The sequence below is a fragment of the Phalacrocorax aristotelis genome, chromosome W (genome assembly GCF_949628215.1).
Source record: "Phalacrocorax aristotelis chromosome W, bGulAri2.1, whole genome shotgun sequence".
Taxonomy (NCBI): Eukaryota; Metazoa; Chordata; class Aves; order Suliformes; family Phalacrocoracidae; genus Phalacrocorax; species Phalacrocorax aristotelis.
Genome location: NC_134310.1, coordinates 843203 through 870158, shown reverse-complemented (window position 1 = coordinate 870158; position 26956 = coordinate 843203). Strand labels below are relative to the sequence as shown.

The window sequence follows — 26956 nt, the reverse complement described above, 5'->3', positions numbered from 1 at the left end:
GCTACCTTTACAATGAGTTTTCCAAGCAAATTGCAAACCTCTTAGTTCAAACATACGTCAGATATATGATGTCACCTACATGAACTGAAGGGCTTAATTCTGCTCATCCAGTGTCATGCTCTTAAACTTGCCTAGCCCTCAGTTTTAAAACGTGATGCAAATCAGCAGTGATTCAAGTCAGAGACTGACGCTCATGAGGAGCTGTGGAATGAGTTGCTTTATTTTCAACTTATTTTTAGAGCACAATGGAAGTATTCATACATCACTTGTAATTATGGTTACCAGAAGCGCCATATGGGAATTTTTGTAATGCTGTCTTCAAGAATGAATCTGTCTGCCTTACAAAAGTCAAGAAGACAATACTTCATTTTAATTCCCTGCCTCCCCTCCTTTTAATCCATCAGTTTCAGGGTGAAAATAACTGGCAAGTACAACTTCAAACTGATGAGAGCCTGCTTTCCGTGCTCAGAAGTTCCCTCTAACCTAATCGGTTTGTTGTTTTTTTCTGAGTACTCTCAGCAGGGGTCTCATTTATTGTTGTCTTCTGTGATCTGGATCATCAGGATGTCCTTTCTTTAAGGCTTCTACAAATACCGCCATTAGACAGGAACCTGGTACTTCCTCTTGTCTTTGTGTATGTTTCATTCTATTTTGCTGATATTTTTTCCAGTGGTTTTTGAATCAGATATGCTATATTTTGTTCTTCTGCAAATTTTTCTCAATTTTCCTGATCTTCATGTTGTTGTCTAATGGATCATCCATGTCAGTACCAGTTTTACCTTGCAAAGATGGCATGTTCATCTAGAATACTTGCTTTTAGGTGGGACTTCATGGTACAATTGGCCATTGTAAAGTTTCTCCATTGCTTCTACTCCTTTGGCTTTTAGTGTCTGTTCTCTGGGATACCTTTTGTATATTTTGTTTTGCTACTATAGTTACATTCTTAATTGTGGATCTGCTTCTTTCATTCTTTTCCCATTCTTCGGGTTCTTCACCAGTTTGCTCAATGCTTTTACTATGCCTGCCCTCCAAGAAGTCTCAGCCAGTCTGTTGTCGTTTACTTTGTAGCTTGTTCAGTGTTCCCTAGTAGATACTGATCTCGGGAACTTCTGTTGTGTTACTTAACAGAGCAGCTGACAGACATGTATGGGATGAGATTTCTTAATAAGGAGGAGTTAGACACCGGCATCATTCTGCAGGTATTAACCTGTATCTCAATGATAGGTCCGCGTTATTTTAACTTAATAAGGCCTGGTGTGGCAGTATGGATTCATGCTAAGTGAGGAAACCCATTGGTACTGCGTAGTGTCTGGTACGCTTGGCAGCCGCGGAGATCGGGAATAAGAGACTGCATTTTACTAGTAATAACAGTTGATTTGGTTTTGCTTGGTGCGTATGTGTCTTGTGCTACCAATGCTGAGAGGAGCAGAGAGAAGAGGTGGTCTAGAGGTCACGCAAGAACTCTGAGGTAGTGCAGGCTTGAAGTATGAGTTACAAAATCCTGTCTTGGCACCCTTGTAACTGGGCTGGTACTGGTATGGGCAGTGGGGATTCTTCTGTATCCCTGTTCCTGTTAGACAGTGGGTGCTGTAAGGTGGCCGTGGGTTAAGTGTCAGCTCTAGCAGAGAGGAGCTGATACAGAAGCCGTGGTGGTTGTGTTGGGGCACAGGAGGCTCTGTGGCAGTTGACGTGTTGACTGCAGTGAGGAGGTGGGACAGACCTTCTCTACGCTGTTGGCATGTGGTTTGTGATGATTCGGTTGGAGGGGTCGCTAACCTCAGCTCTCTGCCCTATCTGCCTTGCAGCAGTTTTTCCCCTGCGGTGGTGACAGCTGAACAGCTTGCGGTGCACCAGCGGGGCCGCTGTGTTTTGCAGCCAGGTGTATTGGGTAAACCGAACTGCTGTTCCACCTCAACGTATCAAGAAGCGAACTCGAACTGTTCGGGAGCTGAGGTGGGAGCAGCTTGGCCAGCGCTGCTGCAGGAGCAAGCTGTGCTTTTGGACGAGTTACCTGTTTCGGTCACCCCACCTTAATTCCCTGCAGAAGCTCTCAGCAGCCCAAGCCCGGAGTTGGGGCTGCCGACACGGGGGCTCCCAGAGCAGCTGGGTGGCCATGCCTGTGCACTGACACAGACGGGTGCTGCTGCCGCTGCCGGCAGCGACAAACCCGACGGTGGTGCGAGAGCAAGGTCTGTTCGGGAAGTGTGATGGCGTGATGGTGTGCGCTGCTGCACGGTGAACGCTCGGCTAACTCCGGTCAGTGTTTCCTTACAGAGGAGCAGAAGCACCTGCTTCATAAATATAGATAGTCTTAAAAAAGATAATCTGGGGTTTTATTGTGCTAGGGATTCACTGTGCAACAAAAGTTTGTAATGAGTGTTTTGTGGGTTTTCTTCAGGTGTTTGTTTGCTTGTTCTTAAATGGAGGGCCAATTTTAATGTTCATTAAGAATTTGAGTTCGTTCTGACTTTTTCTGGTTAAATGTATGCTAATGCCAGGAAGAGATTTTCAAATCATAAATTATTGGCAGGGAGTAGGTTTAAATTTTTTGCACATCAAACCATGTGGAACGGTTAAAGGTAGTGGAACAAATGCTTTCACCCTTTCCTGTTTTCACTGAGTACAGTAAGGGCATGCTGGTAATGATTTTGTTATGTAACAAATGCAGAATTATTTAGAAACTTAACAAGATACATTGTTGGGTATTTTTTCCACAAAAATAGAAAAGTATTGCTTGCTAAGTGTTTAAAATACTGTGCATTTTTCACCTGAATCTAATTTTTAAAAATGGAATTGGGTGACTGAGGATGAAAAGGCAAATTATATTATGAATTATTTTTGATAATCTTCTCTCATTTTCTGCAACCCTTTTGGGACAACTCATGTTGAATCCTGTAAAGCTGTCTTCATGTCCTTGCTCTGCTAACAGAGCTCTAATTCTGCAGTCGTTTCAGACAAGTGAGGCTTTTCTTTCTGTGGACGTACAAACCCATATATTTCATCTGGAGCTGCAGAATTAGTGGCACTTAAAAATTAGATGGTTTATTTAGCTGTTGCAATCTGAGCCTGATTCTGAGTAACAAGTTTCTTAAAAGCTTTACTGTGTGTTTTATTTATAGACTTCCAAACGCCAAGAGTTTAATATTAGTCAGATATATTCTAGTCACTAAGAGTTTATGTAACTGCAATGTAAAGAATTGCCTAATTATATTTATGGCTGTTGGAAACTCTGTCATGTTACTTCAGAAATTTGTTGAAGAATGGTCATATGTTGCATGGTTGGCTCGCTGAAGCATGCAGTGCAGAGGAGCCAAATGTAATCAAAAGTCTTTGGAAACTGGGAGTGACACCAAAACGAGGGGGGAAGGCAAAAAAAAGGGTTAATGTGGTGGATTAAGGAGTAAGTTGCAGTATGATTACTCAGACTATTCAACGATATTTTTTTCTGATTTATTAATTTTTTTAAAAAGTAGCTAAGTCCTTGACCACACTTACATTTATAAATATTAATCTTTTTATGTTTTAACTATTCTGTACAGAACATAATCTAAATTAATGAGCTGTGTACAACGTGATTTGAAACTTTACATTTGGAACAAGAAAGTACTTCCCTTGAAATACACTGGGTGCAGAAATCGTTAAACAAGGGTGGTAGCTGTGGTATGGACCAAGCATGAAGTTGTTTGGATGTGTGGTTTTAAAAGCAGACTCTGGGATCAATGAGAGCTAATATTTTTACTTGAGTATAGTTATAGGGCTATGGGAAAATTCAGTCTCGAAGGGACCTTAGGAGGCCTCTAGTCCAGCGTTGTTCTCAAAGCAGGGTCAGCTGTGTGGTCACACTGGGTTGCAGCAATACGAGATGCTTACAAAGGGCGAATGATCACCTCTAAGCTGTCCACGTGCAATCCTCCAAAATTCTGGTCTCCCTGTCTCTCTCATGTGCACCCATGCAGCCCCTGTTGCTGGCAGTGTGGATGAGAAGCAGCCCCTTGGCCCTTTGGGGCATGTGGATTTGGGGGTCTGAAACACCTCCCGTTGGAGGTATAGTTCCTGTAGCCTTATATGCACCCAGGCTGCCCAGTAATCCGGTAACGGTGTGCGTGCGCGGAGCCGGGGTGGTCAGCCTGCCACCGTCTGGTACCCGTGGTGTCTGACGGGGAGGGTGCCCTGCCCGGCCTGGACAGCGGGGCAGGCCTGGCAGTGTCAAACCACGTCTTGGCTGCTGCTTTGCTCCCTCCTTTCTGTCTGCACTGCTTAAAAAAGAAAAAATATTGCGCTTCCATTACACTCATTTTCAAGGTGACTTACGAAAAAAAGCCTTTTCATGATCCACTACTGTTATTTAATCCAGCTCATATTCCTCTTCCTCCCTAGTGTTACCAGGATTTAGCTGAGTAGTGCCCCGAGAGCTACTTCGGTCTGTGATCCTGGGTTTGGAGGATCCCAGCATTTGGGGAGAGAGGGGAGTGGAGAGGAGAGGAGTATCCATGCATGTTCATGTCTCAAATAGATGCACCATCCAGGTACATCCAGTATGTCTTCCATCCAGAATTGAATGGGTAAACTGAAATTACTAAGCAAAGTAGATGTCTTCTTTGGGGAACAAGATGTGTGTACCCTTTTGGATTTCAGTTTGACTTTGTTTTGGTTGAATCTGTATATTCAGTTTTCAGTAAACAAGGTTTCAATAATCATATTCTTTTATAGTGCTCTGGGGTATCAAGTGCATCTACCATTCTTCCCCTTTCCACTTTCCCTGGTATTATTAATGGTATTTTTCCACCCACTAAAATTTCTTTACTAAATTTGGTGCCTACTTCCTTCTGTGTGATGTATGCTTTTGTTTGTGGGTCATGGTTGTGCCTTCACTGCCCGTTGTACTTGCTGGATCTGCATCCAGGCCTTCCCGGGCTCAGCTGTGCTTCCGCTGGTGTCAGCGTGCTAGTGCTCATTGCAGCTCCTAGTGGATAGAAAGCCTAAGGCTGCTGCGGGCCAGCTCTCGAGTCCTTCTGTAAACCTGGTCGATTATGTATAGGTGTCGAAAGTCCTACGGCGATAGAGAGAGTGTGGTAGCATACTGTGAACGTGGCCGTGTGTTCTGGCTGGTGAACAGCCCAGTAACAGGCGCCTTCTGTGCACGGGTGACCGGGGCTGATTGCTTTTAATCTGCCCTTTAGGTGAAACGCCTGAGCTTAGGATTGAGTGGATTGTTTCTGCTTTACAATCTCTCCATGAGAAACACAGGCAGGCTGACTGTATATATTTTGGGGCATTCTGAAGTTCTGAACCTTTCATCTTCATTTCTTGTGTTCCTGTTGTTCTTTCTGGGAGTCTTGAAAGAAATGGCCTGGTTTGTGTTTGTCTGGGTTTGGTTTGTGTTTGTTTGGGGTTTGTGGTTTTGAGCTAAATCAACATCTGAGAGCCAGTGTTCTAGTGGTGGAACCATATTATTAAGTTTTCATGACTAGGGTGGTTGAACGGTCTGCTTAGTTTTTAATAGCAGTTACTGTTCTACAGTAGGGGCCTGGCATTTGCAGTTGCAGGCCTTTGAACATGCAGTGAATTCACCTTGTTTGAAGGCTCCTCGTCTTGTATGTTTTCATTAAGGAGATGTTTCAGCACCCTTGGTCTCCTGCATCTCTGCCCTGAAATGAGTTTTGAATTTCCTGAAGAAGTTTTGCAGGTAATGCTAGTGTTCAAGAGGATGAGCCTTCATTTGTGAGCAATGATGGAAGTTTGAAGATGGCAGGGCACCAAGGTATAGGAGGAATAGCACAAAGAAACAAAACCAAAAAACCCAAAGCAAACAAACCAAACCCAAACAAACAAAGAAAACATAACCTTAATTACTGTCAACTTGACCTTTTCTTTAACAACACTTATCACGAAAAGGTCTTTGAGTTTATGAAGTCTGAAGTTCAGAGTGTCAGAACATGTTCCTAGCATTAAAAAAGTGATTACTTATGGCACAGTAATGCCTCTGCAGTGGAAGTTCTTTAACGGCTCCTCTCTTCAGAAAGAATGTGCTCTTTAACACTGACACATTCTGGCTATGAGGTGTTTTGTGGTTCAAGCAAAATTGTGTTAGTTTTTGGAAGTTTTGTTTAGCAGTCTTGTAAGAATCAGTCAAGTGTCCTATGGGAGAGGGGAGTGAAATCCTTGTGGAAATATAACATGTAACTTTAGCAGTATTTGAAAGAACAGAGTTGCAGAAAAGTTGTGGTAAATATTTACTTTACCTTGCCCTCTGCAGTTGGAGTCTGTTCTCTGGAGCTGAGGGGAAGGACGTTGGTAATGTCTGAGTTTTCCCGGTGCCTGAGTAGCACGGGTGCTGTGATCTACGGACGTTGGAGGGCGTAGGCACCCGGCTGAAGTACCAGCTCTGGATCCGGTGAATTCGGCACTGGCCTTGCTGGGCAGAACTGGTTTTTGCAGAGCCACCTTGGAGCGTCTGCTTTCTTCTTGGTATTTTCTTTTCCGGTGGGTTTGTTTAGCTGAGTCACAACTCTACCCAGATGTTTGGAAATAGCTCAGTGCAGCACTGTGCTGAAACTAATAAGCCTTCCTGAACTCTGGAGGGCTAGATACTGCAGTAGAAAGACACCTGAGTCATCCCTTTTTAAATTATTTTATTTTTTTAAGATCTGCTGACTGAGAAACAATTTATTTTGCTATATTTCAATTTAATTTAGATGTAACTTCACTGAAATTAGATGTGCTAGAACCCCATCCCCACTGGAATTGGCTGAAACCCATAAGCTGTAACAAACTGTCTTGTTTTCACTAAGACCTTCCTGTGAATTGGCTGATGTAAAACCACAGCTTTCTCGGAACAAAGATGTAGCTCAAGAGGATTGACTGCAATGCTTCCTTGAGCATTTGGCTCCTGCAGTCTCTCTTAAACTAAAAACTGGTATGTATGGTGCTTGAAAATAAATTTCAGTCCATGTTTCACCTGGATACAGAAGACACCCAGAGTCGTGATTTTGGAGGCGTGTCTGGTTTTAGCCCTTGCCATGACTCAGTGTGACTACCATGATAACTGCGTCCTAATGAAAAAAAGTTAGATGATTTCCTGTGAACTTTTGCTGGGTTAGTTAGAACTATGTGGTGAGAGAAGCAACCTAATAGACTTCAACAATATTTCTTACTTACGGCTAATTCTGAGTGGAGAAGAAAACGGTTGCAAATTTAGTGTTCTGTTCTGTGGTATCTGATACTCCTGTCCTCTTATTTTCTGATGGTGTGAACAGAAGTTGTGTGTCTGGTGATTATTCTTCACATAACTAAGTTCTTTAAGGAAACTTTGGTCTGGAAGCTACAATCTGTGAATGAGATGCTGTGCCTGCCACTGGTTGCTGAGTTTGGCTCTCTGATCCTTCCATTCCTAGAGCTTTCGCATGAAGTTTCACAGCTCTTTAGGACAGATCACAAGTTCAAAGCACAGAAAAAAAATACCAACTGTCCGATCTGTTTAGGCAGCTGCAGCTTCCAGAGTTGTGAATGAAATGCTGAATTTAGCAGTATGTAAAGAAGATAATGTGACTTAAACAACTTTTTCTATAAGCTGTCATCAAATGACATCAGTCACAGCTTCTGGATAAGAAACTGTAGTGGTAAATCTCAGGTCTCGTTTCTTTTCCTCTTAACTTGTTTCCTTATGCTCTATTTAAAAGTTTCCTTTTTTCTTTTTAAATTCTCATTGCTATCAAAAAGCTAAAAATAAAACCCAAACCCCAAGCTGGGGCTGCATTTCATGTGGCTTAAAGATGTCCTTAACAAGTGGTGTTTTCTATTTATTTTCAATGTTTAATCTGTTGAAAGATTAAGTCAGGTGGGAGACTTTAGAAAACATGAAGATGACATAGTGACTTAAAAATAAGAATTTCTGCCCTTTCCCTTGATGCTTCTTCATGCGTATCCTCTTTCCCAGAACAGCAAATGTTAGCACACTTGCACACTGAAATGAGAGGGGTACTGACTGGTCTGGAAGGTGACCTCTTCGTTCCCCACCGCCTGTTGCGTTTAACTCGAGTCCTTCCTCCGAGTCGTCCCTGCGCACGGCGCCATGCAGAGGTGTTCTGCCGTTGAAGAGGGGCGAGGCAAAGGCTGGAGCAGGTGGCCGGGGTAGCGGGGGGTGTCAGACACCTTTACGCAGAGCACTGTCCACTTACTTAGGTTCATAGTATCTGTCTGCTACGTGTCCAGTTTAACTAAATGAATGCACGTAAGTGGATGGCCTCAAATACCTCATCATTCAGATGAATTCCCACCTCACACTCAAGAGTGAGAACTTTGCTGGTACAGTTTAGTCTGACCATCTGTCCAACTTTTACAGTGGGCAGAGATGTCAACATTCTGTTCAGTAAAGGCAAAATTTTCTTACTGAAATTTGTAATAAACGTAATTATTCTCTTGTTTTTAAAAAAAGTATATTAAAGAATCTGTTGCCACCCTCACAGTTCTTCATTTTCTGTAGACAGAGTTCATCCAGGATGTTTTAGGATTAAGAATTTCTAGTATTTCTAAGGGTTCATGAAGACAGCATTGCCCAAGTATGGATTGGTAACTTAAAACTGGGAGAGTGTTGTTCCCACCTATTTAGCATTAGAGAATCTTGTCTTTAAGAACACTTCATTTTTCAAGTGTGCATAGCTAATAGTGTAATGTTTAGGTGTAGGTCCCCCTATACCCGTATGATCTGTTTCAGTTTTACATATGACTGTCAATGTCCTGTGCAGTAAAATTGCTATCAAAGTATTATTATGCTTCCTAGGCTTCGATTCCAGAAGTGACTTAAGAGTGAGGTTTTACAATTGGCTTAAGCTAAGCTGAGTCCATGCTTCCATTGAAAGTGAGGCCCTACCCGCCCCTTATCCCATTTCTATTCCTCCCTGTCTTCTGGGAGCTTTTATATCTGAAAAATCTCACTTTGTAATTATTACCGTTATTATTTCTGTGGTGTTTTTTTCAGCCACATCAGCTGTCTGATCTGATTGACTAGCAGTGATGCAGGAATGTATGGACAAAGGAGAGGATAGGCTAACTTCAGCAGCAGCAGCAGACTTAGAGCAGCTAAAACTGAAGGCAAAACTGTATCCTTAGACATGAACTTAAGTGTTTAAGCATTGAATTAAGACTAAGGGCGAGACCTGCAGAAAAGCTTGAATGCGAGATCCACAAACGTGCCTAAACGCTTCTGTGGATTCGCGTGTCAGCAGTCATTCTTAGGGTCTTAATGTTGTGCAGTGCTAGGGTTAAGACTTTCATTTCACAGCCCTATGAGGTCCTTAATTTTGACTTTAGTCCTCCTTCTTCCATACAAACTTCTTTCTTCACATTGGCTTATGTCAGAAAGGCTCTGTTTGATTCCTCCCCCATGCTGCAAACTGCAAGCTGCAATGGGTATCTGGTTTCTACTGCTTCTTGTAATAGGCTATTTTGCCAGTAAATATTAGGCAGCACAGTGCATTAAGCAATCCAAAGTAGTATCAGCATTTCTTTTTAATCACAGTGTTGCTTTTTCTTTTAAACCTTGGTGCTTAATGCTGAATTTAATTGCTATTTAAGTAGATGCATTTATGCACATCTACTGATACAGTAATCAATCCAAGATGGTCTCGTATATTCTTACTTTATTTTCACCTTCCTGTGGTATTTTATTTTCCAATTAAGCATCTAGTGTAATGAACACTCAACTGCTGATTATTCTGTAGTGATACTGTCACAAAATTGTTTTTAAAATTTATAAAGCATCAGAGAAACATATTTGAGAGGGTCTGAATTGCTAAATAAAATGGTAGGTAATCTGAATGTCTGTTGTTTATCCCTCCTTCAGGAAACCTTAGACTGGCATCCAGTTGACTGTGCTGCAATCTTGAAGGGGAAGCATCAAAGCAGTTGTCTTGGTTTTATTCTTCCACCCATTTCCTCTCTTTGAGCAGAGGCACTGCGCCGGTCCTACTTTCTAACATTCCTGTACAAAGTTATTCTGTTTCTGCAGCATGTTTTTTTCTTCCCAGTTGGGTCCTTTCAACATAGAATCATAGCGTTGTAGAATGGGTTGGGTTGGAAGGGACCTTCAAAGATCATCTATTTCTAACCCCCTGCCATGGGCAGGGCCACCTTCCACTGACCAGGTTCTCAGAGCCCCGTCCAGCCTGGCCTTGAACACCCCAGGGATGGGGTATCCACAGTTTCTCCAGGCAGTCTGTGCCAGTGCCTCACCACCCTCACTGTAAAACATTTCTTCCTTACGTCCAGTCTAAACCTGTCCTCTTCCAGTTTAAAGCTGTTGTTGCCCCCTGTCCTGTCACTACAGACCTTGGTTAAAAATTCTCACTCCATCTCTTGTAAGCCACTTCATATATTGGAAGGCTGCAAGGTGGTGTCCCCAGAGCTGCCTCTTCTCCAGGCTGAACAACGCCAACTCTCTCAGCCTTTCCTTGTAGGAGGGGTATTGCAGCTCCCAGATCATTTTTGTGGCCATGCTAGTTTATTCCGTAAAAGAAAGGTTATATTTAAATCTATTATTTGCAAAACCACACTAGCATGCTTCAGGTTGCTGTAGCACACAAGATTCCCTTTTTCAGATCTTGTGGAGTCCTCTAATGTTTAGAGCTCCCAACAAATGCAGTTTTTTTCTGCTGGCACTGGGAAGGATCTAGCAGACTGTCATCTCATACTGGTGTCATGGAGCCTTCTTCCATATCACTCCTTACAGGTAGCAGCTGTCTACATGCTGAAAGAAATTAGAAAACACAGATTAGGAGGACAGAAACCTGCAGCACAGCAACAGCGATAAGCAGCTGGACTTAGGGTGAAAGCAGTGACCTCCTTTAGGGGCCCGTTTTATTTCTGAAAGGTGTCTGACATAGAGTGCTCTATGGTCTCTGGAATATCTCTACTTACTTCTCCTTCTGAAAAGAAGAGGAGGGGTTGGGGGCGAGATCTGAGGCCAGATTTGTTGATGCTGGCTGGTTCTGGAACAGTGGGCAAGGCTTTCCCAAAGTGCCGATAAACTCTAATGGAAAATAGCTCAAGTAGTGGTTCTACTTACTACTCTGCAGAGCTCAAGGTAGCAGTTATAATACCCCATAGCTGCAAATTTAATGATCCCCCTGCTTCACTGACCTTGGAAATTGGATTTGAATGAAGGCTGAAGCATTTACGCAAACCTTTATCATAGTGTTTGATCTTCAGTGACCTGGTAATGAGAAAGGCCAGATAAGCTGAAGCGGGGTCAGTGTGCTATTCGGGACAGAAGGGCATGCAGAAAGTGGGAGCATCTTCTTCATTAAGATGATCCAAGATGCAGATGAGGGGCTCCGTGCCAGTGCCTGAGCGGGGGCTGCTGGTCACAGTCTGGGTGCTGGCTGTTGGGCAGAGTGCGTATCTGTATCTCCCCCAGGCCTGGTGTGCGTGGGAGAGTACACATGGCATTCACTAACATACCCCAAGCTGGACTAGCCAGGGAGTAGGAGGTCCTTGGTCCAGGCAAGGGTACCAGATGGGGGGAGGGTCCATGACAGCATTTGCGGGGGACCCACAAGTGTGGGTTGCCTGTGAGATGAGTGTACGAGTGTCTGTTTGTGGCAGGCACCACAGTGGACCAGCTGGTGAGGAGGAGACCCATGGAGTGGGTAGGAGAGCTCGGGATCTGGGCAGGGGTATCGGATGGACAGAAGGGCCATACTGGTATCACCACTGATACCATGCAGCTTGGTTTTATGGTTCAATAAAATTGGAACCATTTCTTCAAGACAATTCCTGTTCCCTTTCCTGTCAACCTCAAGTGGTTAGTTAGAGCGAGCCTCATCTGAAACCCTTGGCTCAAATTTTTTCTTGAGTCATTTTAATGGACTGCCATGTGCGTGCTCATGAGCATAAGTTGTATGCAAGCAAGTGGTTCTTGTCCGTAGCAAGGGGACAAAGCTGCAAGTTATCTTTAATGCTATTGTCAGTATTTAATTGATCATATTCAAACACATATTTTAAATGTTTCGGTAGCTTGTTGCTAGGTTTCACTGAAAACACTTTCACTAGAAGTGTTTAGAGCTGCTATTGTTATCCAATGAAATAACAGTTTTATACTGAAGTTATATTTGGCTGTAAAATTATATTCCCATTAAACATGACATCTTCTTTTGCAGTGACCCGTATGTGAAGCTTTCCTTGTATGTAGCAGATGAGAACAGAGAGCTTGCTCTTGTGCAGACAAAAACTATTAAAAAGGTATGTATGTACTCTTTATTCCATTGTTTTGGAAATATTAAGAATACTGGAAAACAATTCTATAACATAATACAACACTTACTTAAATTGCTGTGTACATGTATAGCAACTGAATAATGTATTTTTTTAAACCAAAATAAGAAAACAAGTGCATGCATCTTCAGTGTGCATGATCTCTTGACAGGAGAACAAGAGAAAAAAAATCCTAATGTGTTGCACATCATTCTCTAAACCTGGGCTTATCAAATCTCATTGTGTCATTCACTGTTTCTTTTATCAAAGTCTTTAATGAAAGACATAGATGAAATGAAGAATTAAGAAACTCTTTTATTTGTCATTTATTTGACTTTTAGCAAAAATTATGATTTCTTAATGTTCCCTTTCAAAATTTCAATTTTCAAAATATATTCCTAACATGGGTATTTAAAATAGCCAAATGACAGAAGATATGCTATAAGAAAAGCCTGGAAATGCACTGAAAATGTTTTCACTAAATTAGAACCAAAATTACATTTTCTTTGTTTGCTATATTTCATTCCACCCAAACAAAAAAATTCTACCAGGGGATATTTGTCATTATCAGGCCCCTAAGAAATATTTTTTTCTTTTTTTTTTAATTTACTGGTAGTGATGGCAGAGAAGAAAAAAGCCATAACCCATGTGAAAAGTAAAGGAAAAATAAAATAATGAGTTGTCATTTTTATGAAGATATTTAGAATCAACAATGATTCAACTGAAATGATTATTGCCATACAGAATAGTGAGGAAAATTTTGTTATTGAAAACACAACATAGAATGATGTTGTTCTAAAATCAGAACATTAGGTGTCATAAGAAAACCGATATGAAATCCTGGAAGCATGGAAGATTCAAGCAAAACTTTTCACAGGACCCAGGGCATGTTTCATCACAGAATCCCAGAATCCCAGGCTGGAAGGGACCTCAGGGATCATCTAGTCCAACCTTTCTGGGAAGAGCACAGTCTAGACAAGATGGCCCAGCACCCTGTCCAGACGACTCTTGAAGGTGTCCAACGTGGCCAAGTCAACCCCTTCCCTGGGGAGATTATTCCAATGGTGACTGTCCTCACTGTGGAGAGTTTTCCTCTTGTGTCTAATCGGAATCTCCCCAAGAGCAACTTGTGTCCATTCCCCCTTGTCCTCTCCATGGGACTCCTTGTAGAAAGGGAACCTCCATCTTCTTTGTAGCTACCCCCTAAGTACTGGTACACGGGGATGAGATCCCCTCTGAGCCTCCTTTTCTCAAGGCTGAGCAAACCCAGCTCTCCCAGCCTGTCCTCCTACGGCAGCTTCCCAGTCCTCTGATCACCTTGGTGGCCCTTCTCTGGACGCCTTCCACCCTGTCCACATCCTTTTTATATAGAGGGGACCAGAACTGTACACAGTACTCCAGGTGCGGCCTGACAAGCGCTGAGTTGGAAAGTAATTTTTAAAGATTTCCTGGTTTTTACGTTCATTGACTCCTTTTAAATACGATCTTTATAGCCCATCTAGCTTTTTTTTGGTAAAGTTTTTAAACATCAAAATTTGTGGGAAAAATGTTAACTTTTCCAAAAAGGAGTGCCTAGTTTGTTGCTATAGTAACAATGTGAACTGTGGCACCTTTAGTTTCCTTAAATGGGGTCAAGATTTATTGCCAATTCCGTACAAGTATGTGGGAGGTTTTCCTACGATATGCAGATCTTGTTTTTGTAGGGGGTGTGCTTGTTGTCGTGCCTTTGCATGGGATCAAGTCCTGTTCCTGAAATCATATGAATGGAAAATGCTTAGGCTTGATGGGCCATTTTCAGGCTATTACAGAATCCCCAACTGAAGTGTTCTTGCTGAAGTACGAGATTGGCTTTGATTGCCTTATTATGGAATGGCGATATTCATGAGAAACTATTAAATCAGTACACCTGCGTCTGTGTACTGATGAATCTTTCTTACCTTATGAAGGGTAGATGAAAAGAATAAAATTAATGTAGGTGAAGGTTTATTTTCTTATTTAAAAAATAATTTGGACCACTGTAGTAACTTTGGATCAATAGCGATGCAGGCTCAGACTTTACCAGCTACTAACTGGGCAACTCATTTTGTCTGGAGAGAACTCGGTGGAAGTTGGAGACGTTTGAACACTTGCACCCTATGAACAGTCTGTGCGTTCGCTTTCGGAGTCCCAGAATGGCGGGGATTGGAAGGGCCCTCTGGAGCTCACCCCGTCCCACCCCCAGCTGGAGCAGGCACCCCCAGAGCAGGGGGCACAGGGCCGCGTCCAGGCGGGGGGTGAATGTCTCCAGGGAAGGGACCCCACAGCCTCTCTGGGCAGCCTGTGCCCCTGCTCTGGCACCCGCACAGCAAAGGGGTTTGTCCTCATGTTCAGGTGGAGCTTCCCGTGTTCCAGCTTGTGCCCGTGGCCCCTTGGCCTGGCGTTGGGCACCGCTGAAAAGAGTCCGGCCCATCCTCCTGACACCCACCCTTCAGATATTGATAAGCATTGATGAGATCCCCCCTCAGGCTTCTCTTCTCCAGGCTGAACAAGCCCAGGTCTCTCAGCCTTTCCTCATGAGGGGAAATGCTTCAGCCCCCTGATCGTTGTCGCAGCTCTCCGCTGGAGTCTCTCCAGCAGTTTTCTGTCCTACGTGAACTGGGGAGCCCGGAACTGGATGCAGCCCTGCAGGTGTGGCCTCACTAGGGCGCTTACCTGGGCTTGTTTGCAAAATGTATACTTCAGGATTCCTGAAGAATAATGGCTTACTGAAAAAACACTGTCTAGACAAGTCCAGTTCTTGTAGTGCTTGTTTATTGTCTTAAAACAGTATGGCAGCTTCTGTTAACTGCAAGTGCCTGAGGATGGGCGGGAGACTTTCATCTTTCACCTTCCACTTCAGTGAAATGGAAGAATGAGCCTAGATGGTTTAGATGTTAGAAGGGACCTCTGGAGATCCTCAACAGTTCCGTAGCTGGCCGAAACTCAGGGCAGTTACGATAGCAGAGCGGATGTGATGCAGGTCATGCAGGTGCAAGGGTCCTTTGGCTTGGAGAGAAATCCTTTGCAGGAAGTCTGTGAAATGGGGGGAGAGGAAACAGGAAGGGTGACACGGATATAGGACTTTATTTTTGTCCCCCTTGCTTCTTAGGAAATAATGATGATCACATCCAGAGTTTTACCCAATTTCTGATTTCTTTTAAGGTATTTATTTTTAAAATTAATTTCTTAATTCTTATTCTAATAACATTTTCCTATCTGGAAGGATGTTGCTGGTGTAAAGGCATGATTACTAAAGATGTGGCATATTCAGCTCCTACACATTTGAAATGTAATGTCTGTAGTGCAAAAAGTTAGGAGAGGTCGAAATGAGAGCATTAGATTGGAAATAAGGTCGTAGCATTACTGCTGATCTGAAGTAGTACTCTCCAGCCTTGGATCCCTGTGAAAGGAGAATAAGAAAGCCTCTGAGAAGACCACTACAAATTTAAAAAAAAAGTAGTAGAGATGTGAAAGTATTGTATTGATTGTATCAAGGAAGAGAGAAACTCATGGCTTTAGTGCTGCCCTCCGAAGGAAAAGGACAAAGTTCGCACCACAGCCCAAACGTAAGCAGAGGACTGAGGACGAGATGGTGATCACCATCTTCAGTGGTGGACTCGGCAGTGTTAGGCTTATAGTTAGACACGATGATCTTAAAGGTCTTTTCCAACCTAAACGATTCTATGATGTATTCCTGGGACTGCATCTGCCTTTTTTCACTGTTTCTTGTAACTGTCACTTAGAGCCTGGACTTCCTCAGTCATTTCCATAATAGTAATATTAACTCATCTAACGGAAAGTTCCAGTTAGTTGTTTCTGTTTTGAATTGTTAAATTTCATCTCAAGACTTCTGCCCTCAAAGCAGTATTCTTCCTATGCAATTTGCCATCTCTGTTTCATAAACAGCAAACATCCTTAGTATATCTTGATTTTGAGTTAAAATCATTAACAAAAAATACTGAGCGAAATCAGTCTCAGGAGTGTTTCTGAAAGACACTGCCAGTTATCTCCTTCCACTCTGTAACTTTAACATGACAGCATCTAACCCTTCACTAGCTTCTTATTTTTCTACTCGTTTTTGTCTTCCTCAGTTCAATGGGTAGCTTTCTGTGTGGCACTGTCTTGCGGGAAGCGCCTCTGAGAAGGCAGGAGGGACTGCGGTTTCCCCTTTTTATTCTCCTTCTACATTCCCCGTGCAGTTGTCTTGATACGTATCCTACTGTACAGCTGGACCTAGCCTTATGAAGTGCTTAGTTACAGCCTAAGGGATTAAATGCACATTGTTTCCTTACTTTGAAAAAAATGAAGTTATCAGAAAAATTTCAGATTCATCTGGCATGATCTAGCAATGTTGAATTTCTGAGGCTTTTGGTTTTGATTTACCTCCCTCCACACGTTTAGTTATTCCAGCAGTAAAATCTGATAAATGCCTTGTGTTCCCTTTCGGAGCTGCGTTTGAATGGCCTGTTAGGAATTCTCTCCTTTCTGCAGCAGAAGCAGCTCTATCTGCTGTTTGCTCTCCTACGGTCTTGTTCGATGCTTAGTTTGTTTTTTAAATTCCTGCTACTAGGCTTGTGACTTCATGCGTCAGTTCCCTTAAAAGTCCGGATGCAGATTACCCAGTTCCCTCAGTTTGACTGCACTGAGCTCTGAAGACTTCACTTCTACACCCATTGTGACAACTTCTGTCGTCGTCGCAATCCCTCTTGTTCTGCCTTTCCCATATGTAACGTTAAACATAATTTTCCATACCTAAATATGTCTCCCCATCGAGCTTCATTGCTTAGTAGCATCATGTCTTTCAGTGTTCTTATTTTATTTATATGGCTGAAAAACCTTCTCTGTGTTTGTTCTAATATCCTGTGGAAGATCTAACTCAGCTTGACTCTTGGCAGTTCTTTATCTGTACAATGCTTGCCCTTTTTAGGATGTAGCTCTTTTTGCTGATGAGACTTTTTGTTGTTGTTTCCCTGCTAATATCCTTTATGAAGTTATTCATGCATTTATTTCTGGAGCCTTTCTTTACAAATGTTTTTCTCCTTTGCTAGGATTCTGGTGTTTGTACTTTCTGACTTGACCTACTGGTTGTTTGACTTGTAAAGGTGGAAGACGTTTCTGCCAGTTACCGGGGCATTTAACAAAAATTGTGCTGCCTAATACATCAGATATTTCCTGAAATTTGTATTTGTGGTTAAACAGCATTCAAAACTAATGCGTTATTGATGGACAGTAATGCACTCAAATTCTGTACAAGACCGTGCTTCATTTGTATAAATTAAATGGAACTTCTCTTGCCAATAACAGCTGTGGGTTTTTTTTACTGAATACCTTTGTGCTCCTTAAGGCAAAAAAGCTGGAAGTTTCTCTCAGCCCCCATCCCTACCCTTCAGCTATACTCATCTGATTCTTTTCATTTACCCTTTACAATGGTCTTTCCTTGCATGAAATAGTTCCCTGCTCTGTCATAAGATTGTTTAGGATAAACCGGTAAAACTTTTCTGAGAGTACAGCCGTTACCTACCTGCACAGTAGTTTATATAGGTTTAAAGTTTGATTTTTAAAATGGTATTATTTCCTTTCTCTTCCTTTTTCCCCCCTAAATTTTCTAGAACAGCCTTTCCATGTTCCAGTATTTGATTTCATTGATAATTAGTTACACATAGGTTGGGTTGAGATTCAGGCGCAGTTTGAAGGGGACAGGAGGACGTACAGCTGTCAGCATGACGTGGGTTGTACGAGTGCATGTTGAGCTACACTATGACTCCTGTGTTTCCATTTTGTGGAGAAATGCAGTGTAGTGAGCCACTGTGTCCTGGACAGGATAAATGTATATATATCAAGGAGTTAAGACAAACTGCCAAGATTCTTCTCTGCTTTGACAAAAGTTTGGTGGGTGTAGAGCCAATTTTCAGTGTCAGCTCTTCTGGTAAATCTCTGCTATGTGAGAGAATGAGGGAATGATTTGGCTTGAAAACCAAACCATTGGACATATCACGCTTGTTTTTAAACTTGAAATTGCCAAATTTGAATTGCCCAAAATATTAATGTTTGTAGTTCTAATATATTTTTTATCAATTTATTATTTCATGCTTGAGCTCCCTTCAGATGGCATTCTATATGCATATTTTATTCAGGTTATTAAAACAAAATAAAAATCCTCCACGATCTTGGGGGAGATTAGGAAGAATATCACATCTATTCAAAGGAACTAACTTCCATTTTTTCCTGTTTTATTTACAGTGTAAATCTCTCCTTATTTTTGTAGCCCTAAAGTTGTCCTTGTGTTTGAAAAATACTTTGTTTTTTCATTTGGGTTTAAATGAATCTTGAGAATGAAATGTCTTCAGGTTTCGTTTCGATAGGTTCTCAGTGATTTGCATTTTACTCAGAACCCTATTTATACCTAAAATCTGTTTTAGGATCATCTGACTCAAATATCCTCCCACGTTTGGTTTACTCAGAGAATTTCTAAATAATTTGATGGCAATATTTTTTCAACTTTCTAAAAATACATTTTTTTCCTTTTTTTGTCTAGAAAATTGTCACTTGCATGCATATTTTGACAACTGCAAAATATCAAACCTAAAGCAATTTTAGTATGTAAATATGTTTGTTTCTTTTACAGACACTGAATCCAAAATGGAATGAAGAATTTTATTTTAGAGTAAGTTTCCCTTTACTTGCGATCATTATTATAACATGTACAATTAATCGCATGGTTTTTTTATAAAGTTGCGAAGAAGCTTATATTTTATTTGTTGTTTATATGTTTACATAAAAAAATGCTTGTCCAGTTGTAATTGGTCTTCTGTTTCTGTAGTGATGGAATGATCAGCAGAAATTGGGGTAAGGTTAAGTAAAAATGGACTGTTTAACATTTGAGATTTTATTTAGAGTAAGTTTAGAGTTAATTCATCTGACAAATCTAAAATTCTTTTTATATGAAAAAGTATTTTTAGCAGAGCATGTTTGCTGTGGTTTTAAAATGTTAACGCAGTGGCAAGTAATCGGAGTTACTTCCGAGAGCTGTATGAAATGTAAGTTATCATGGCAAAAAATAGTGAAGTATAAATGTAGATAAGGAAGATAGAAAAATTTCTCTTGGCCTTTATGTTAGTTGCCAAAAAGGTCAAAATATGCTCTTTTTTGTAGTTTCATTTTAATCTTTCTAGATCTTCCTTAAAATGAAAAGCAACTTATAACTAAAACGGAGTGATTTTTATCAGAAAAAAGAATTTTAGATACCTGAAGTCAGTAAAGGAGGAGTTAAAATAGTGATTATCCAAACCAACTTAATATAAATGAGAAGGGCAATAACAACTTTGTTATTTAGTTTCTGAAAGTATTTTTCCAAAGAATGACGACTTAATTTTAGAACAGCCGTAACCTTCACAAAAGAAGGTTAGGTAGAATTACAGTGGTTTTTAAAATGTAATCTCAAACAGCTGTTTGAGAAAAAATGTCACTGTAGGTTGTTAAAAACGGGTATCGTATCGAACATTTTTTTATAGAGCCTTAGTTGGCTGTCCTGCTTTTAGGATCTTTTAGATTGATAGTTCCCACCAATATAATTAATAGTACACAGGTTTTCTAGGTTTAAGTGGAATTTTTATTTTTAAACATGTACCAAATAGATTTTCTAGGTTTTGCAACTGGGTGACATAGACCTAAAATAATCTTTATCTAATGAAGCATCTTTATTTTTATAATGTACTCAGAGGGCGAAATATGGACTTACGCTTTAAGTTATGCAGCGTCCATAGGAACTGTCTAGACACTAAATTACAACTGGGCTGAAGGCTTTCTATTTTCATCACAATGGTTTTTGATGCTTGCACACCTCTCATTATAGAGCTGTCTCTACCATGGGGTAATTTAAGCTACCTACCTGTAAAAATGCAGAGGAATTTTAATACTGTAATTTTACTAGAGAGTCGTGACCCTAGCAAGAGAGCGTTTTATGGTGGAGTGTTCAAATGCCGGTGCCTTCAGTGCAGAGGACAAATTATATGGGGAGATTACCATCTCGAGCATCGCACAGAAAGGGGAAGTAAAGTTTTCGACTGTTTATCTGCCTGAAGGCATTTCAGGCTCTCCCAGATTTGATCCCGACCACATAAGTGATTCAGAAATGGGTGACCTCACCTCCACCTGTATGAATACTGGTCTCATAAACATGCGGAGTCGTAAGACAGACTGTAAGGCACAAATTAATGTGTTTTAAAGTGAAATACATTTACTCAGGATTAAGCAAGCTCATTACGTATATTTGTGCTTATAATTTTAACCGGTACTGTTCAAGGCATGCTTTTTAATAACTTACTTTTCCCAGCACAAGAGAATACATAAAACTGCCACAGTTTGTGCTGCTTAAACTACAGATATAGTTCCTAGAAGCTCTGTTGAAACATCCTGACAATCCTAACCAGTAATGTGAATATATGAAGTAATGCATACCCTTCTTGTGTCGCAAATCTCTGATTTTCTCAAGCCTGGGAAGTCCATCGCCACCCCCACAGAACTATCAGTCCATTCCAGAATATTGTTTCTGAATTTTCATAATTAAACAAGTTGGACATAGTAGCTGATAAAGTTTTTCTGAAAAAATAGATCAAGCGGATCAAATACTACAGAACTCTTTTCTTATTTAATAGTGGCTGTTTTGCCTTCCAGCCAGGGTTCTTTTTTTTTTTTTTTTTCGTTGTTTTTTTCCTTTTAAATGTTGGCAGTCTTTCTCCTTAAGCTTACTTCAGTGTAAACAATTTTCTGGAGGTATATTTGCTGTTTTCAAGTGTTGGAGAGACTTCTGTTGGGTTTTCCACAGGCCTGTGTGATAAATGGGCTCGACATGGTGAGCGATAGTCTGAAATACAGATGATTGTGAAATTCTGAAAGAACTACAGTAAAACTCTTGCTCCCTACATTTTAGTTGAGCTTTGCAGCTGTAGAAGGAAAAAAACTCTGGGAGCTCTGGTAGTCAGTCCAGTCTGGGACTTGTTTCCAAGCAGAGGGCTTGTCTCTTCGGCCAGGCCACCTTTCCTGGGGTGAAGTCAGCCTTGCTGGTGTGCTCGAGGCAGCTGAAGCCCCCGTTAGCCCTGCCTGGGTGCAGCGCATAGTGGGGTGACATGAGGGAGAAGCAGCCGTGGTCTGCCCAGGCATGTCCTCTCCAAATTCCTCTCGGCCGTGTGGTTGCGTGCAGCTCGGCGGGCGCAGCAGCCATGCCTTTTCTCTTCGGAGCTTTCTGTAGTAAGGGAAACGCAGTGACTGCCTTGCATTGAACACAGTAAATTAGAGCTTTCTGTGTTAACTGCCTGGCTATTTCTAGTTGCAGCAGGGTTTAGAAACAGTGTGTCCTAGTGCTCCAGTTTAAGTAAAACTAAAGATTTACATAAAACCTGTTAGTCCTGTTCTGTTTGCCTTTGTTTGCTCACTGTGCGAACGTTTTGTTCGTATATTGTTATCATCAAGGTAATGACCCTAAAGTGGCATTATTTGAATTTTCTTATAGGTAAACCCAACCAATCATCGTCTCCTGTTCGAAGTGTTTGATGAAAACAGATTGGTGAGTGCTTGTCTTGATTGTGTTTGACTAATCACAAGGCTCCGTGTAACATGGGTGATGAAAATACAGCACATCTTAAAGGCGTGTTTTTGTCTGCTGTTTAAGTGTGCCAAGAAATGCAGAAAGAAGCATAAAAGGCATCTGGTTTGGGGACTAACAGAACATTAAACACAAAAGTAGTACCATGCTGGGGCAGACCAAAATGGTCCTTCTTAAACCAGTATTCTGACAGTGAAAACCTCTTCGTACTCTTCCTCAGGCTTCTGCACTGCAAACTGATGAAGTCCCAACCCTTTTAGTTACAAAGCAACTGCTTCATCTTCTGATCATTGTAGTGTCTCTTTCCTGTAGCTTTTAGTACTTCTGCATCTTTTTTTGGGATGTGGTCACCAGAGCTGCACCTTGTACTCAAGGTGTGGGCGTATGGAGGTTTAAGGTAATGGCAAAATAATGCTCTGTTGCGTTGTTGGTTCTCTGCCTTGTAATGCCCAGCGCATTGTTAGTGTTTTTAGTCTTGAACTTAATTTGTCTGATGAAGTAGCTCTTCTAGAGAAGTCTTCCAACATCTTACTGCTTCTTCCTTTGTTACCATAGAATCAGAGTGGTTTGGGTTGGAAGGGACCTTAATATCATCTATTTCCAACCCTCTGCCACGGGCAGGGCCACCTTCCACTGACCAGGTTCTCAGAGCCCTGTCCAACCTGGCCTTGAACACCCCAGGGATGGGGCATCCACAGCTTCTCCAGGCAGCCTGTGACAGCGCCTCACCACCCTCACTGTGAATTATGATGAAGTATGATTAAGTAGAAAAGGTTTTCTCACAGCTATACATGGAATAAGTGACACTGTCATTCTGAACATAGGAGGTTAAGTATGCCAGTGCAGTGGCATACTGGGCGAATGACTTTCTTGGGGTTTTTTGCCTTTTGAAAATTGTAACTCCATCTCTTTATGAGAACAAGTATTACATATTCTTGGTTGGGTGCAGTACAATCTCTACTAAACTTGTTTGCTTTGTGAAGATTAGGACCAGTGTTGTGAAGATCCTTTTATCCAAAAAAACCCCAGTAGGGAAACATCTGTCTTAAAAAAATATATTCCTTTCCTCTCTCTTCCTGTTAAATGTAGAGCAAAGAAAAACATAAACTGTAATCTTCTGGGGAAAAAAAGGACTCACAGCCAAATGATTAATCCTCCTTTAGGAGGCAGTAAATCAGTAGATGCGTGACAGTATGTATTTAGAGTGGGCTGACTGTGAGCATATTTATTGACATACAATGATCATAATGACCACTTGCACTATTAAAACTGTCCTGTACGTTTTGAGCTTAAAGGAGACCATCGGTCAGTTCTTCCCTGCTTTAAGGTCCTCTTCCATTGGCAGCCGATGGAGACAATGCCGAAGCAGAAATCCTGTAACCGTAACTGCGAGGCAGAGTATGTAAGCCCGGCCTCAGGGCTGTGCTGACGTTACTCTGTGGCTTGCATGTTGGAATACATTTGCGTTGGCGTGGAGGACCAAGCAGCGTGTGGAAGAGGCTTCGCTCTGGCCCGCAGCGGGCAGCGGCATGCACGGGGATGTTCCTGTGGACAGTAATGGTGTGGCGGTTCGGGAAAAAATTCTATATGCGGTGACAGCTGAGAAATGACAGTTTTGATATCCTCGTTTCAGACATATTGCTTAAGCTTTTTAAGTTCCTGTATGCAGTACTGGCCTTATACTGGCAGTTTTGGTGGTACTTCGTTGTTGAACAGTTTTCTGTTTGTTCCTCCAGTCTGCCCTTGGCCTCGCAACCACCCTGCAAACGCAGCGACCTGTGGTTTAGGAGCCCCTGCTTTCCTTTTGGAAGGTGTTCTCAGCTGCTGGCAAAGCAAGTATCTTGGGGCTTTTAGAGCAGCAGATTTCCATCAGGTTATGTTTACAGAATGAGGAGGCATTGAACTGATTATTTTGGCTTTACTCTGACATACTCACTGTCAATACTTGCATGGGTTTCACTGCAAGAACTTTGTTTCTTCTTCGCGTTCCCAAACTATCAAAGCACTTTCTGTCTTTGCAGTACCCCCTTTCCTTCCTATCCCCCAGTCAAAATAGAGAATGTATGATGCAAGCTTCATCTTCAGTGCAAAGAGAGCCTGTGTCCTTGGATAATGTGTTTTATCTATCTGAAAAATAAGATAAAATAATACCAGCACCTGTGCTTCCATAAGGCAATCTACAGTACTGTTACTGTGTAGAAGCTATTCATGTTTTTCATCGTGTTGGCTCATAGTCCACTTAAAACAATAGGGGATTGTGCTGTCTGTTGGCAGTTTTATCGGTCTAGGCTTCCATTTCTCTTGTGATTGGTCATTCTCTGTCTTTTGAAAACAAGCTGCTTGCAAGCAGAGGTTTAAATGTCTGGATAGAGTGTTGACCCCCCACGTACAGATTTTTAAGGCTGTTGACAAAACGTACGCTTTTAAGTTCTCCTAGGGAACAAATGCCCATGTACTGAAATGGAGCTACGCTTCTTGCTAAACAGGGTTTCTTTTCTGGTATGGCTAACAAGTGCTGTTGTGAGCACACTTCGGATGTGAGTATCCTCAGACCACTGAGTTTCTGCATTGTAATCAACCTCATTTAGGGGGTTTGTTTTAGGTTTTGGTGTATCCTGTCTGTCTGTTCTTCTTCTGAGGTCTTTTGGCTCTCGGAGCGCGTAACTGTATTCCGTGCTGGCAGTCACACTCGTGGTAATATTGCTAACTTTCTCGCTGGAGGCTGGCCAGCAATGGGCAGAGTTTCTGTACGGTGTTTAAGACAAATCGGTACAAAACGACATGCAACACCCGCCTCCGGTTTTCACTCGTCTTTACTGCCTGGTAAAACTGAAAAAGAACTTTGTCTCCTGCCATCTTGCACATTTCTGCTGGTTTTATTGTGTGAGAAATCTTTGCCATATGTACGATTGCTTTGTTTGTTGTAATTTTTAATTATTGAAAGGGACTGCGCCAGGGCAGTGTAGGTTTTGTTGCGTTCATAGGGACAATGTAGAAGTTGTGGCTTTTTAAAGGCAAGAAGTTTGTTGCTTAATCATGTTATGAGCGCAGTTAAAATTGAAAGCATAACCGTGCTATATTTATTCATGTTCTGCCATGATAGCCTAATGCTGTAACACACACCCAAATGTTAAGCTTGAAATAATTTTTCTCAGTTGCGTGTGGAGTTGACTTAAACTTTTAACACTAAATCGAAGCGGGTTTGTTGTAGTTAAGTTTTTGTGTGTGCGCTTTATACAAATGTGCCTGGTGAATATGATGTGGTTTAGATTTATAGCAGTGCCGAGTGTGTTCGCTGCCTTAGTCAGCTGTGAGAGCTCTCCCGCTGGGGCCGCTCCTCTCTGATGGAAAAGGAGCAGCTGTGAAGGTGCTGTTTCAGGCTCTTGCTGGCATTAAAAAAACAAAAAACAAAAAACAAACCCCCCAAAAAATACCCCAGACCCCCCCACTAGCACACATTGGAGAGGGGGAAGCGGGCCATGTGACTCCCACCCTCCTACCCTATGTCACAGTGTGTAGGAGCGCTGATTGCTCTTACCCAATCATGCCTGGAATGCTGCTTGCCACTTGGGCTATTTCTGCTATCTGTCGCTATCAGGGCTGCAGTGCTAACAGTTTGGCAGATGGGACACTTTTTCTTGGAGTTTATGTCTTTGGTTTTTAACTTCTGGCAGTGCCTGAATTGTTGCTGTTCTCCCTCTCCTTTTCTTCTCTCTGTAAAACCATGGCCCATCGGCTGCGGTTTCATTTTGGCTCTGGGCGAAGCAACACAGCCCCTGAATCAGAGATCCTCGACCGGGAGAGAGAAGATGACTTTTTCATGGCATTCCACACTTTGCCAAGAAGAAACAGTCCTCACGCTTTCTCCCGACACGGAGCGGATTATGGTGGTGGCGGCGATTTGCAAGAAGTGGGCTCCTTAAAAAGGAGTACATCCATGTTTATTCCCCAGCTGCTGAACAGTATTGATGTGCGTCCAACGAGAAGCTCGTCAATGCAGATCTCCCTTCAGCGCAAGGCTGCGAACGGCTGCGCGGACGAGTGCGCAGCCCTGGAATCTCCTGAGGAGACGCTTCCTTGTAAATTCTCAGACTTCAGGGAGCATTTTGCATCCCCTGTTAAAAACCGTTCCTCTTCTCCGAGCAGTCCAGAGGTGACTCCTGAGAATTCTCCACCCAGGCTGACGGAAGACTTAGGGCGACAGATTAATGGAACTGTTTGCTGTAATCGTAGAATATTTCGTACTATTCCCTCTAATAACCAGAGCGAGGATGCTTCATCAGCTACCCAAGAAGATGAGGCAAATGAAGCAGCTTCAGGTTTAAACATAAGTGGTGTGAGGATTCAGCATCGGGCTTCAAGTGCAGATGTGCCTCAGGTTACCCTAGTACCCTTTGGTACTGAGGCTCAAAGTAATGCTCCCACACCTGAACCCCGACGTTGGTCTTTGCAACACGTGCCAGATATGTCAGCAAATTCAGGGAAAAAGTTCTTTGTTCTACAGTTACAGCAACCGCAGACAGGCGGTTCAGGTGCGGGAGGCGAATATAACTTCGGTTTTACTGGAACAAAAGGGGACAGATTGGTCAGGTATCCCCGGATACGGCTGGAAAGAAGTACTTCCTACCCTGTCCAGCCACCAAGAGAAGAACCTAGTCCCACAGATGATGGATTAAATTCAGAACTGCATGGAAATGGCAGGAGTGGGTCAGAAATATCTAGGAGCAATTCAGTAGAGCGGATTCCTCAAGGGCAGGGATGCTTGTTTAAAATCAGACCAGATCAAAACACGAGGCAGCAGCACTTCAGAATTCTTGTGACCCGTGGTCCTGAAGAACAAAGTCAGGTTGTTGGTAAAGATGGTTGTGGCACCCCTGGTCCTACAACAGCCAGCACCGCAGTAAGTATGATGCTGAGTATGCTATGCTAGTAAAATACCAAATTGCCGTACAAAGGCTTCTAGACTTGAGGCAACAGAAGCACTTCCATTGTTAGTGCTAGAATGTTCTGCATTTCTCTGGAGCAAGCCACGAATCATCTCTATTTCTAATCTAACGTAACTTTGCTCTAAGTTATGATTACATCCAG

General features: G+C 42.2%; 1 protein-coding gene across 19 annotated transcripts in view; it reads left to right on the top strand.

Moving 5' to 3' along the window:
- Nucleotides 1-26956, top strand: part of NEDD4L (NEDD4 like E3 ubiquitin protein ligase) — a 198335-nt gene that overhangs the window by 70742 nt on the left and 100637 nt on the right. For 11 of the 19 annotated variants that reach the window (XM_075077889.1, XM_075077888.1, XM_075077893.1 and 8 more), the window contains 3 exons: nucleotides 12156-12237; nucleotides 18893-18931; nucleotides 21776-21829. In XM_075077889.1, coding sequence (XP_074933990.1) covers nucleotides 12156-12237; nucleotides 18893-18931; nucleotides 21776-21829 — 175 coding nt within the window. Of the gene's footprint in view, nucleotides 1-12155; nucleotides 12238-18892; nucleotides 18932-21775; nucleotides 21830-21891; nucleotides 26769-26956 lie in introns of those variants that run through there. The other 8 variants (XM_075077885.1, XM_075077879.1, XM_075077887.1 and 5 more) reach the window with 6 other exon arrangements.